At 37.1% G+C, this 13,447-nt stretch overlaps 1 protein-coding gene and 1 long non-coding RNA gene across 3 annotated transcripts; one reads left to right on the forward strand and one right to left on the reverse strand.

The window, feature by feature from the left end:
• Nucleotides 1–2,860: 2,860 nt before the first annotated feature.
• Nucleotides 2,861–3,414, reverse strand: LOC121234066. The gene is made up of 2 exons (XR_005934290.1): nt 3,209–3,414; nt 2,861–3,087 (listed from the first exon to the last, which is right to left on the reverse strand). It is a non-coding gene; the product is annotated as an uncharacterized LOC121234066 (long non-coding RNA).
• Nucleotides 3,415–5,268: 1,854 nt separating this feature from the next.
• LOC121234067 ((-)-germacrene D synthase-like) lies at nt 5,269–8,369 on the forward strand. Of its 2 annotated transcripts, none has more exons than XM_041129871.1 (7): nt 5,269–5,480; nt 5,656–5,944; nt 6,196–6,568; nt 6,640–6,858; nt 7,230–7,368; nt 7,477–7,725; nt 7,844–8,369. In XM_041129871.1, the coding sequence occupies exons 1-7, from the start codon at nt 5,355–5,357 to the stop codon at nt 8,144–8,146; spliced, it is 1,698 nt and encodes a 565-aa protein (XP_040985805.1). In that variant the 5' UTR covers nt 5,269–5,354; the 3' UTR covers nt 8,147–8,369. The 2 variants fall into 2 exon arrangements, with proteins under 2 accessions (XP_040985805.1, XP_040985804.1); XM_041129870.1 differs by having other exon boundaries at nt 5,286–5,480; nt 5,647–5,944; nt 7,844–8,338.
• Nucleotides 8,370–13,447: the final 5,078 nt, after the last annotated feature.

Consider the following 13,447-nt stretch of genomic DNA (forward strand, 5'->3'; position numbering starts at 1 on the left):
AAAAATGGTGGTGGCGAAAATCAACCAAATTATGAGCAATTTCTTTTGGGGGTCTTTTGAGGGAAAGTTAAAACAGAAATGGAAAGCTTGGCATTTTCTTTATAAGCCAACAAGTGAAGGGGGGTGTCGGGATCAGGAGATTGGTGGAAGTTCAGCTTGCTCTATTTATGAAAGTTGCTTGGAAAATTATGACTGAGAACTCTTTATGGTCAAAACTTTTTAAAGCTAAATATATTAAAGATGAACATATATCTTTGGTTGAGGCGAATAAAGGCTCTTTATTCTGGAAGGAGATCTTGCGCTATGTTCCACAAGTTTTGAGTAATGTGAAATGGCGAATTCGAGAAGGGAATATCTCCTTTGGTGAGATAAATGGCTTGAAAGTGGCCCTCTGGTAAATGAATTTCCTATCCATGATAGGCCTCTGTTAAAAGTATGTGATTGCAGGATCGAAAATGGATGGGATGTAGACTTATTAAGGAACTTAGTGGGAGAGAGTAAGCTGAAAGATATCTTAGAATGCTTGGGTGGGTCCAAACAGGGTGCGGATATACTGGTTTGGAGTCCTAACCTGAATGGTAAATTCTCGACCAAATCCGCTTAGGAGTGTGTTAGAGTAAAAGCTCCTAAAATGACCTGGTCCTAGTGGATTTGGCATGCTGCTCTCCCAAAACAATACTCGATAAATATGTGGAAGGCTTTCAATTCTTGTCTGAGTGTCGATGAACGAATTCGTAGGTTGGGTGTTCCTTTGGTATCCAGATGTGCATGCTGCGAAGGGGGTAATTCAGAAGACCAGTATCATATTTTGGCAACTGGGAGGGTAGCCAATGAGATATGGCGCCACATCTCTGTTTTATTGAGCATGTCGTTTGTCCCAAACAGGAAATGGAAACATAGAGTTGAGCTATGGTTCCGTCATGCAACTCGATCCTCACAAAAAGGTAGCCTAATGGGGCTCATTCCTTTAGTTGTAACTTGGGCCTTATGGATGTGGCGTTGCAAAGCTCGGATGGAAGGTAAAGTTGTATCAATTGAAGCCTTATGGATTTCAGTCAAAGCTGCTATTTCTTGGGTTGGAATGAGACAAAAAGCTGGGAGGAAAATTCAGGTGGGAGACGTACGGATGTTGGAAGATTTATCTATCCCTTTTTATAGAACCCAAACAAAAGAAGATATGCATTGTTACATGGCTAAAGCCGGCTGATGGATGGGTCAAAGTGAATGTTGATGGAAGCTGTCTTGGCAATCCTGGCCGCATGGGGGCGGGTGGTATTATTCGTGATGACAAAGCGAATTTGTTATTGGCTTTCTCGGCAGGTTTAGGACATGGTACTAACAATGTTGCTGAATTTATGGCCCTACTCTATGGTTTACGGTATTATAAGGAAATGGGCTTGATGAAAGTTGAAGTGGAATTGGATTCCATGCTAGTGGTTCATTGGTTGGAGAAAAAAAATTGTGGAATTTGGTACCTTGAAGACTACTAGGATGAAATCCTCGAGATATTTTCAGGTGGACAGGTTGTGTTTCGTCATATATTCAACGAGTGTAATGCAGGTGCTGATTTTTTGGCTCGACTGGATACTCAGTCATTCAAAACTTGGACGAGTTATGCGGATCTTCCGCATAAGCTGAAAGGAATATTGAAAGTGGATAAGTTAGGCCTTCCTTTATTGAGACGCTAGTATAGGGTCTCTTTGAAATAGCATTTAGTATAATGTTCTTTGTATCCACAGTTTTCCTCTGCCATATGTGAGGATATTAATAAATTCCAGAAATTTCATCCTCCTTATATATATATATATATATATATATATGTATAAAATAGTTTGGTGGTTTAGTAGAACATAATTAATATTTTACTTAATTGTTGATAACGTGTCTTGAAAAATCATTCAAGTATAGAACTTACGGAGGTTTATGGAAAAACCCCTTTAATACCATATTTTAATCTTTCTCTCTCAATTTTTCTTTCTTAATTTACTTACAACTTTGTTTCAAATTTTCGTAACCAAGAGTACTACCTTTACAATGTAATTTTTTTTTAATTAACTTTGAAATATTTTGCATGAAATAAGGGTCTCTTGGTTTGAGTTCGAGTTTGCTCAAATCTTTTTCTTTTTCTTTTGTGCTATCTATATATATATATATAATGATTGTGAGATCTTAATTAATTTGACTCGTTTTATTATCTTAACATGCACGACTCATTATATCAAATTGGTGGTGTATATATATGCTGTAACCGGCCACTTATATAATTCGTTTAATAAAATGATCATGCACCTAAAAAAGAAATGATTATATATGTTGAATTAACACAAACAAACTATATCAATCCATTTTGCTTTAATTAATTTAAATGGATTAAATTGAAATAATTTATATCTTATAAACAATTTAACTTGTATCAAAGTATTATATGTATTCAAAACTAGAATATTAACAAAATCAATTTGAAAATTGATACCCATAGCCATAATTAATACACATTTCCAACTTCTCAACACTTATCTAGATATCCAAGGAAAATAAACTTTTGATCCCATAAAATTCATCTAAATAATCAAATACATAAAAAAAAAAAAAAATCATATTCTACGAGCCCATTGCAACAATATTTATTATCGATACTAAATCGCTAAAGGTGAAAAAAATAAAAAATACCACGTTCACATGTAAATATCTTTGATGTGATGGTTTGTATGAACCCGTCACGATGACGTTTGGGGACTGTCACCAATTTCAAAGCGTCACATGACAATTTTGTTGTATTGTATTTTATATTCATCCAATTTATACCAAGAGTTAGTCAATTTGGGGGACACTTTTTGGACTCCTGCTGACATGGCCTTTAAAAAAAATTTAGAATTGATCAAGAAAGGAAGAGAACCACGCTTCACGAAGAAGCTTTAGATTGGTTTCCCGCCCAGTACAAACCTGAAACCAGTGCACCTACGTCTCCGCTGGCCTGTCTCCTCTCCGAACGTCTTAGCATGTCTCTCTCACAGGAAGAGAACCATGAAGAAGCTTCAGCTTGCTTTCCCGTTTACGAACCAGTGCACCATTTCTTCTCCAAGTCCCCTGTAAAGGAAAGCCTGAGAGCTTCAACTTTTATTATTTTTTCGGGTTCTTTTTTTCTAATTGGTATCTATTTGCTTTTACCAAAAAGTGATAGAAGAAAAGTACAGCCACCCCCTCCTACCTTCTAATACTAAAACCACCTCTGAAAACCAGAACGTACATTCGATAGTTGTTTGTGGTATCTACCATGGACGTCCACGAATTTTTGGACTATCACCGTTTGGTCAACTCGGGTGTTTTTCCTTATATATTGGTCATCTCTTCTTCGTTGATCGCTCAGAAATTGAAACCTTTGTGATTGTATCGACTTTGTACTAGCTTCTTCAATTCCTTCTTCACTGAGCCTTCCACCTCTCGGTTATTCTTCTTCCTCGACTTCTTCTTCTTCTTCTTCCACAAGTTCCGGTAGCCGCTGCGTGAGTCTCCGTTCTGGCCGTCTAGCTTCGAGAAATTGTTTTTCGTGGGCCTTGATGAACTGTGATTTTTGGCTTGCAGAAACTAGAGGGAATGGGACAAAGGAAGAAGGAGTTTCTGGGGAATGGAGAAGAAGGAGAAGGTTGGGGAAGAAGAGCAAGCTGAAACGCACCGTTTCAATTTAGGCCTTGTTTGTTTTCAAGAAACATCTCATCTCACCTCATCATTACAACTTTTTCAAATTCTAAAATAAAAATAATATTAAAAAATATATTCCAATAATATTTTATTTAACCTTTTAACTTTAATCTCAACTCATCTCATTTCATCTCAGAAAATAAGCAATCTCTTAATCTTCAGTTTGGTCTCTCACCAACAAGCAATCCACACCATTTTATTAAACCCATTCCAAGTCAGCAGAGGTGTGCAAGGGGTGCCCCAATTTGACTATGGGTAGATTTTTTCTTTACACAAATATAAAATAATCTTTATCCATCTAATAAGCTAGATCTAATCAAATCTTGCATTTACAATTATATATATCGCGGCAATTACGACTTGACAAATAAATAAGAGGGATAATAACTACTGGACAAATTCAATCCACGTGAAGGGAAAATTTTGGCCGCATGTGCGAATTAAAATATTGTAGATCGGAGTAATTTGTTGGACCGTAATTTTGACTAGGGCCGCCGTTGACGAAGTGGCAAAATTGCATAGAAACTGTGAAAAAACCAAACATTTAAAACTCCTGAGGAACATTTAAGGTACTGGAGTACTGGACAAGTCTTGTTTGGTCCCCATATATACCTATACAAGACTTGTCTTTTCTAGATTTTATATATTTATAAGTCTTTTCTAGAAAATAATAAGATTCTTATAATGTCTTGGTCTTTGGATCCAAGAGGTATTTTTCAACATTTTAAGGGGAAATTTGTTTATTTTATAAAGCTTGAAAAGATTATTACCCCATAAGTTATTGGCACTAGGTACCGTGATTCTTCTGATCCTTCAAAGGCCAGGTACGTTGCAACTCCACTCCATCGATGGCAGCTGAGACAAAATTCAATTATAAAAAAAGATAATGACTATCCTCTTATCACCCTATTATTTTTATATAGTGTATTTGAATTTTTTTTTTTTATTTTTTTAAAGTATTTTTTTATATCCTTAATCATTAAAAGAATATAAAAAAATATACAACTTTATTAATAGTCACATCTTTAATCATTAAATAAATAAATAAATAATAAACAGTGATTTCCACTTCATCTGACGAAACTTTCCCAGACGTGCTAATAATATTATAATAATGATAAGGTTACTATCCTATTACTTCTTATTTACTACTCTTTTTGTATTTGATATTTTTTTTATTTTTTATTTTACTTAATGGCTAAAGAAGTGACTATTAGGCTCTGTTTAGATAAATAAACTTTCTTATCTCATCTCATCTCATCATTACAATTTTTTCAAATTTCTATATAAAAATATAATAAATAATTTAACTTTTTCAAATCTCAAAATAAAAATAATATTAAAAATTATATTATAATAATATTTTATACAATTACTATTTAAAATATCTCATCTCTTCTATTATGAATTGTTTATCCCAACGTACCCTTTATATATTTTTTTAATTTTTTCATAATATTAGCTAGCCGGCGGGCACACCTATCCGGATGTAACATCAATAGCCCCACAAATTTTTTTCCTTTCCAGCTAATAATGCCTATATAATCCCCTACCCAATCTACAAAAAGCTTTCACCAACAGCCAGCTTTTCGGGTGCTTTGCATAGCCTGATTCAGAGTCTCAAGCTTTGATCTTTCATTGTAGTGACGGAAAACATGTCCATCCCATTCTCAGGAGCTGATCTTTCCCAAAGCATCCAATCCAATGTTGTGCGGAGGACTGCAAATTTTCCCCCCAGCGTTTGGGGTGAACGTTTCATCAACTACACCTCCGATGACGAGGTACGTACGTATATGAGTCGAAAACAATTTCACTATCTCTTTTAACTATAAAATTTGAATTTGTTTACATTGATTGAGTATTGCTAATTAATCAATTAATTATTAGTTTATTTGGACGTTATAACTAGCTTAATTCCATGATTATCACCTGATGCAGTTTTGATAGCTGGTGCAGGAAACCCATGCTCGTAGAGTACGTGAAGTTGAAGAACTGATCAAAGAAGTGAGAAGGGAACTGTTAGCCTCCGCGTGTCAGCCTTCGCAACAGATGAACCTAATTGATGTGCTTCAGCGCCTTGGCGTGGCGTATCACTTAGATAGAGAGATCCAAGAAGCGCTAGAACATATGCATGCTGGCTATCATGACAATAAGGCTGATAGTAGTGGAGATGACAATCATGATCTCTATAATGTTGCCCTTCGCTTTCGACTACTACGTCAACAAGGACTTCGTGTTTCATGTGGTATGCCTTCGATTTGGCATGCATGCAGTCACGCCCCTTGTATATTTCTTTGGATTACGAATTTAGTTTATTCCCTATAAATGATGAGCTAGGCGCGCGCGCGGCCTCCTTGATTTGAGATTTTTTTAAGTGCATTTATTGCATTATATAAGTTATATACTCTTGTAATAGCCTCATTTAACTTGATTATATATATATATATATATATATATATATATATATATTTGTTTCGTGTCTTGGTGTTGAAGCAGATGTGTTTAACCAGTTTAAAGATGAAAAGGATAACTTCAAGGAAAGTTTGAGCACCAACATTCCGGGCATCCTAGCCTTGTATGAAGCTACGCATCTTAGGGTGCACGGAGAAGACATCCTTGATGAGGCCCTTGCTTTCACCACCACTCAACTCAAGTCCGCTGCATCCCATTTAAGCAATCCATTAGCAGCAAAAGTTAATCATGCCTTAAAGCAACCCCTGCACAAGGGCATACCAAGACTTGAGGCAAGGCACTTCATCTCTGTCTACCAAGATGACACTTCACATAAAAAAGCTTTCCTGAAGCTTGCAATACTAGATTTCAATTTGGTGCAGTCGTTGCACAAACAGGAACTTTCTGAAATCACCAGGTAATCAATAGTCAAAGTCAACTAACAATACGTCAAATATGCACTGCTAATACCATTTGGTTAACTTGTAGATGGTGGAAAGATTTAGACTTCGCAACGAAACTACCTTTTGCAAGAGACAGGGTTGTGGAGTGTTTTTTATGGATTGTGGCAGTCTATTTTGAGCCCCGGCACTCGCCTGAAAGAAAAATAGTAACGAAAATTATTGCCATGGCATCCACCATAGATGATATTTATGATGCATATGGCACTCTTGAAGAACTCGAGATCTTTACAGAAACGATTGAGAGGTTTGATAGCTATCAGGAATTAAAGTTATTATTTTTTCATCTTTTTATTCTTCTATTCTTTTATTCATTTTATTCATCTTTCTATCACATGTTAGTCACATGTCATTTTATTTCTACATGTATTAATCCTATAAATACTGCTGCTGTACACGGATGTAAATATATACTTTTTACAAAATAATATTTTTCACTTTACTTCCAGAAGTTTCTTTACCTTTTCTGTCGACCTTTGGTCTGCTAGGGTTTCACCCTTCCCGTGCTCTACTAGGGTTTACTTTTACAACAACAAAGATCATCATTGATGTTGGTTTTATGATTATAATCATGTATGGTAGCAATCTTGTTAACTTCAATTTGTACTTGATTCTTAGGTGGGAAATTAGCACAATAGATGAACTTCCACAGTACATGAAAATATGTTATAGGGCACTCTTGGACATTTTCGAAGAAATTGAGCAGGAGCTGGCAAAACAAGGAAGACCATATCTTGTAATCTATGCAAAAAAAGCTGTACGTAAGACACAAGAAACTCTGTTATTTTTGCTCTCCTAGAACTGGTTGTTTGCCTCGTACGCATAACATTATATGCATGTTAATGATCCTTTTGAGGCATATCAGATGAAAATATTGGTCCGGGCCTACTTCAACGAAGCCAAATGTTTCAACATGAAACAAATCCCAACGATGGAAGAGTATATGGAAGTCGCAATACCAAGCTCCGGTTACCCAATGCTCATAGCCGTCTCATTTGTTTTCATGGGTGAAATAGTTACCAAGGAGGCCTTTGAATGGATCTTCAGCAACCCAAAGGTTATAACAGCATCAGCAATAATTGCTAGGCTCATGGATGACAGTGGGTCACATAAGGTATCAATATATATAGCTGACTAAATTGAAGCTAGTTAATTTGTGAAACAAAATTGACATTATATATATGGCTGACTACGTTTTCTCTACCTTTATGGGAAACTATACATCTATGTAGTTTGAGCAAGAGAGAGGGCATGCTGCCTCGGCAGTTGAATGCTACATGAACCAATATGGGGTCTCTGAAACACAACTGGCATATGAAGAACTGAACAGGCAAGTTTCTAATGCATGGAAAGACATCAATGAGGAATTTACCAGGCCTAATGCTATGCCAATGCCTCTCCTTACGTGTGTTTTAAATCTTTCACGAGCAATAGATGTCATCTACAAGAACGGGGATGGATATACCCATGTGGGGAAAGAGATGAGAGATAACGTTGCAACAGTGCTCATACATCCGGTGCCAATAATAGTATGAGTGTTGGTTTATTGGTACTTCATCTATAATATCATGTCAGTACTGGTACTGATATATAGTTTTATATAGTAAGTTAGATTTACGGTATAATAAAATAGTTTTACTGTACCAGTTCAATCCATGTTAGTTTGTAAGTTTGAAGGAAAATAAATGATCTCACATGAGATGGTATGTACCCTGGATAGCCACTTTTTAATAAAAGGAAATAAATATTGATATACTACGTACCAGATCAGCATTAGCTGACCCTCAATGACACCATATCAGATTCTTCCAAATAACAAAACCTCACAATTTATAGTTTTAAAAATACATCGACACTCCAAATTATCAGAATGACATGTTCACTGAATTCAATATATATTTTCTTAACATTGCTAAAGATATTTATACATGGTTTTTGTACAATATTCTGAGTATCAAAAGAAATAAAATCTGTTACATCAATTGAGAGAAAAACAGACTATACATCACTATCTTCCATATTAATATGCCCCCTCGAGTCCAAGGGTGTGTCTGCAACATGGAGACTCATTCTTAACTTGAAGAATCTGTCAGCTACCAACGGTTTGGTAAATATATCAACTAGTTGATCTTTGGAACTGATGAATGAGATATTTAACGTCTTGGCAGCAACTTAGTCTCTAACGAAATGGAAGTCAATATCTATATGTTTTGTCCTTGAGTGATAGACAAGATTGGCAGCCAAGTAAGTGGTTCCAATGTTGTCACACCATAATGCTAGAGCTTGATTAAGAGGTAATCCAAGTTTAGGAATGTGTGCTTGAAGCCAGATAAGTTCAGCTGCTGATGATGCCATAGACTTGTACTCAACTTCAATACTTGACCTTGCAACAATGCTTTGCTTCTTTGAGCTCCAAGAGATGAGATGTTTACCCAAGAAAATACAAAAACTACCTGTAGATCTTCTATGATCAGGGCAACTAGCCCAATCTACATCCTAGTAGGCTTGTAATTTAAAATAAGTTTGGGAGGAGAAAAACAGACCATGATTGATTGTTACTTTCAAATAACGCAATATGCATTTTATTGCAACCCAATGTGACAATTTTGTGTGTGCATGAATTGACACACCTTATGAACCACATAAGATATATCGGGTCGTGTGAGAGACAAGTATTGTAAACCTCCAACAATACTTCTAAAGAGAGTAACATCATCAAAACTGGGTGAGTCAAATTTTGAAAGCTTTAAGGCTATTGCCATAGGTGGGTTGACTAGCTTTGCATGCAACATTTTACTTCTAGTGAGTAAATCTTTAATATACTTTCTCTGAGAAAGTAATAACCATTGCTCAGCTGTGTTATTTCCAAACCAAGAAAGTAGGACAGAGTGCCTAGGTCTTTAACTGGGAAGGCCAAACTCAAGTCACTAATCAATGTATTAATAGTAGAGGCTTTAGAAGCAGTGATTATAAAGTCATCAACATAAACCAAAAGGAACATGTGCAGATCACCATGAGTAAGCACAAATAGAGATGTCTAAGCCTGAGAGTCTCGAAAACCATAATCAAACAACCATGAACTCAACGGGTCAAACCATGCCCTCGGGGCCTGTTTTAGGCCATAAATTACCTTGTGCAATTTACAAACATAATTAGGATATTGAGGATTGATGAATCCTAGAGGTTGATGCATGTATACCTATTTTGTGAGGGTTCCATGAAGGAACACGTTCTGAACGTCAATCTATCGTAGGGGCCACCCACGAGCAACAACAAGTGATAAGATCAGTCGAATTATAGGTGCCTGGACCACTAGGCTGAAAGTCTCGTGAAAATCAATGCCAGGTTGCTGATGGTAGCCTTTGGCTAGAAGCCATGACTTCCTTCGCTCAATAGACCCATTGGCATGAAGCTTTATACGGTATACCCATCTACAACCAAGGACATTAGAGGACGGGTTAGGAGGGACTAAGGACCAAGTATGGTTTTGAAGTAATGCTTGGTACTCCTGGTTCATGGATTCACGCCACTGAAGATGTTAGAGGCAATGGAATAGGTGGTAGGTGTTTAGGGGGTTACCACGGTAGCAAGACATTGCCGAGAAGGATAGGTACTGTACCGTCCATTTGGATACGAGGTCAAGAGGAGTTGGTGTGTGCTAAGGTGATGATTGGTGAACGGGGTGGAGTGAAGAGAGGAAGATCAGAAGTGCCATGGGAAGGAAAACTAGGGATTTCAGATCGGGAAAAAGAAGGGTGAATTGGGGGAATATGAGATGATGGGCTCTGAGATGAGGGAGGAAGGGAGTTTGGGCCTAGGCTTAGAATAGAAGGTTGTGGATTGAGTATTGGCAAACCAACGTGTCATTGAATTTGAGGTTGAAAGTGAGGGATTGTAATGGGCCGATGGGTTGAATATGGAAATGTGTCTTCTTGAAAGATGACATCTCTGGAAAAATAGAGCCGATTTGTTTTGAAGTCCAAACACTTGTACCCTTTATGAACTGAACTGTAATCAAGAAAGAGACATGAGGTGGATCGGTATTTTAATTCGTGTTGATTGTAAAGACATAAATTTGGAAAACACTCACACCCAAACACATTTAAGAAGTGATAGTCTAGATCACAGTGATAGACATTATAAAAGGGTGTTTTATTGTCAAGTGTCGGTGAGGGTAAACGATTTATGAGATACACGGTCCTATCAAAAGCATCAGCCCAATAGGTGAATGAGAGGGAAGCTTGGGCCAAAAGGGCAAGCCCAGTCTCGACTATATACCTGTGTTTTCTTTCCACAAACCCATTTTATCGGTGGGTATGTGGACAAGGAAAGCGATGATAAATCCTGAGTTTTTGACATATTGGCGTAAATGATTTGAATTCACCACCCCCATCGGTTTGAAGGCTGATGAGTTTAGTGTTAAAGACACGTTCAACATAAGGTAAAAGACTGGAAAAGACATTAATAGCATCAAGTGAACCTAGTGTATTGATCTACAAAAGAGACATAATACTTGTAACCTTGTCTAGAAACAAAGTGAGCCCATGCCCAAACATCGGCATAGACAAAGTCTAATGGTTTATTTGAATGGGCTGAATTAGAAACAAACAGGAGTTGGTGACTTTTAGCTAGAGGACACTTGGTGCACTGTAAACTGGAGGCTGTGGGAGTAACCTTCAAATAGATGGTGTGTAGAATATGGGAGAGTGTTGTGTGATGAAGATGGCCCAACCGACGGTGCCACTGAGCCACGGACGTTTTCTCGCCTAAGTTGATGGATGGAGAGGACGAGGAGGTGGAGGGAGAGGCTAACTCCGAAGGAAAGACGTAGAGGTCGTCACAGATTGACCCTGTAATGAGGGTCTTTCCCTTCGAGATGTCCTTCACAAGGAAGAAAGAAGCATGAAATTCAAAATAACATGAATTATCATTACAAAATTTGGAAACAGAGATGAGATTTTGGGTACCATGTGGGGTCGGAGAAGGTGCTGGACCATGTGAAATTGGCCGAGAAGGAAGTAGGAGCACCATACTGATAGCTATTGTCAAAGCGATGCTTGCACTGTAGAGATACATGTCCAGCTTTTTGACACACTTGGCAGGTTGGGCGTCGATGGTAAGATGGGTTCGGTTGTGCAGTAGGGGTGAAGCTACGGCCACCTCGATTTGGATAGTTGGACCTGCCTCACCCAAGTCCAGTGAGAAGGTATGTGACGAATTTAGGGTCAAGTAAGGGATTACTAGAGGCAACAAGAATATCAGCAAGAGATCTAACTTTACCAAAATAATCAGTGATGCTTTGGTCACCCCGAGTCAGATTAGCAAGTTGAAATCTGACTTGAAACTATTTGGCTTGAGAGTGAGAGGCAAACATAAAGGAGAGGGAAAGCCAAAGTTGAGGAGAGGTTTTTGATGAAAGAACATGCCCTAGGACTGAGTCAGAGAGGGATGGGAACAAGATACTAAGAACTAGTTGGTCATTTCGTTTCCAGGGGGAATAATTTGGTTTAGGCTGGGATGACTTTGGGAGAAATTCAGGAGGAGATATAAGTGTGTCATCAACATATTGATAGAGATCTTGAGCTTATAGGTAGGCAGAGATCTACACTTGCCATAATGGGTAATTATCGGTGGTGAGCTTGGTAGTGACTGTGCGAAAAAAAGGACATGACCGAAGGATTTGGAGAGGGAAGGGGAGAAGATAAGGCCATGGATCAAGAGACTGTTAGTTGAATGCTTCGATACCATATTAGAATGACATGTTCACTGAATTCAATATATGTTTTCATTACATTGCTAAGGATATTTATGCACGATTTTTGTACAATATTCTGAGTATCAAAAGGAATAAAATCTGTTACATAACTTGAGAGAAAAACAAACTATACAGCGCCTACGGTTCCTCTGTAGTAGCTTTTATTTGAGCATATATCTTCTATATTAATACAAATAATACATCAATTGTTGAGCGTAAATCCAATTTGAAAGTTTGAATGTAAATCCAGTTTGAATAAAACCTTTAACGCAAATCTAGTTTCGTCAACAAATTCACAAAGATCATTTTGATCTACAAAGTCGAAACATTTGAGATCTAACGGAGTATAAACATAGATCGAAATAAACAACGATCTAAATCTTAATTCTCACCCACTTGCTAATTAATCCTAGATAACTAGCTAGGGCTGGGAAAAGGAGATTATCAACCAAGGCCTCGTGATCGTGTTGTCATCCTGATCAATACACTTATGATATGCTTTGAATCTAAAATATAACCCCATAAAATATATCTTTTATATACACATATAATATTGTTTTTAAAACGCTATTTATTTATTATTAATTCAATCCTGGAAGCTCGATTCCGGCATTGGAACACCTATTACCATCAGAGACAATTCCAACAGGCCCCATAGTCTGATGCTCAAGGACACTGGAAATCGTTTGACTCTTTTTTTTTTTTCTTTTTTCTTTTTTAGGAATTTGATTTATCATTAATGTAGCTAGCTATCTCATCGATCATCAATGTGCGCGCAGAGTCAATACTGTAGCTAGCTCATCATAAATATTTATTGTTTAATTAGTAACATGTACGTATAATATATATAGTGTGTGATAAGTATTGGCTGTTTATGTATACCATTTTTCCATTCAAAACATATCGAACGCACATGTTTAAATTTCTACGTACTGAAAAAAAAGTATTACGTACTGATCATGTCAAAACATGTGCAATTCACGTGAAACGATCCTTGTTAGATTTTTCCAACACCGTGCGGTCTATCATGTATATTAAACATGATCTGCAGGCAGGCATGCTGTAACGCCCCATTTTCGAA

The sequence above is a fragment of the Juglans microcarpa x Juglans regia genome, chromosome 6D (assembly GCF_004785595.1).
Source record: "Juglans microcarpa x Juglans regia isolate MS1-56 chromosome 6D, Jm3101_v1.0, whole genome shotgun sequence".
Lineage (NCBI taxonomy): Eukaryota > Viridiplantae > Streptophyta > Magnoliopsida > Fagales > Juglandaceae > Juglans > Juglans microcarpa x Juglans regia.

Coding starts and splice junctions, on each gene's coding strand:
- LOC121234067 (XM_041129870.1), top strand. CDS start 5,355: ATGTCCATCCCATTCTCAGGAGCTGATCTTTCCCAAAGCATCCAATCC. Junction 5,481..5,646: donor ACTACACCTCCGATGACGAG/GTACGTACGTAT, acceptor CAGTTTTGATAG/CTGGTGCAGGAAACCCATGC. Junction 7,726..7,843: donor ATGACAGTGGGTCACATAAG/GTATCAATATAT, acceptor ACATCTATGTAG/TTTGAGCAAGAGAGAGGGCA.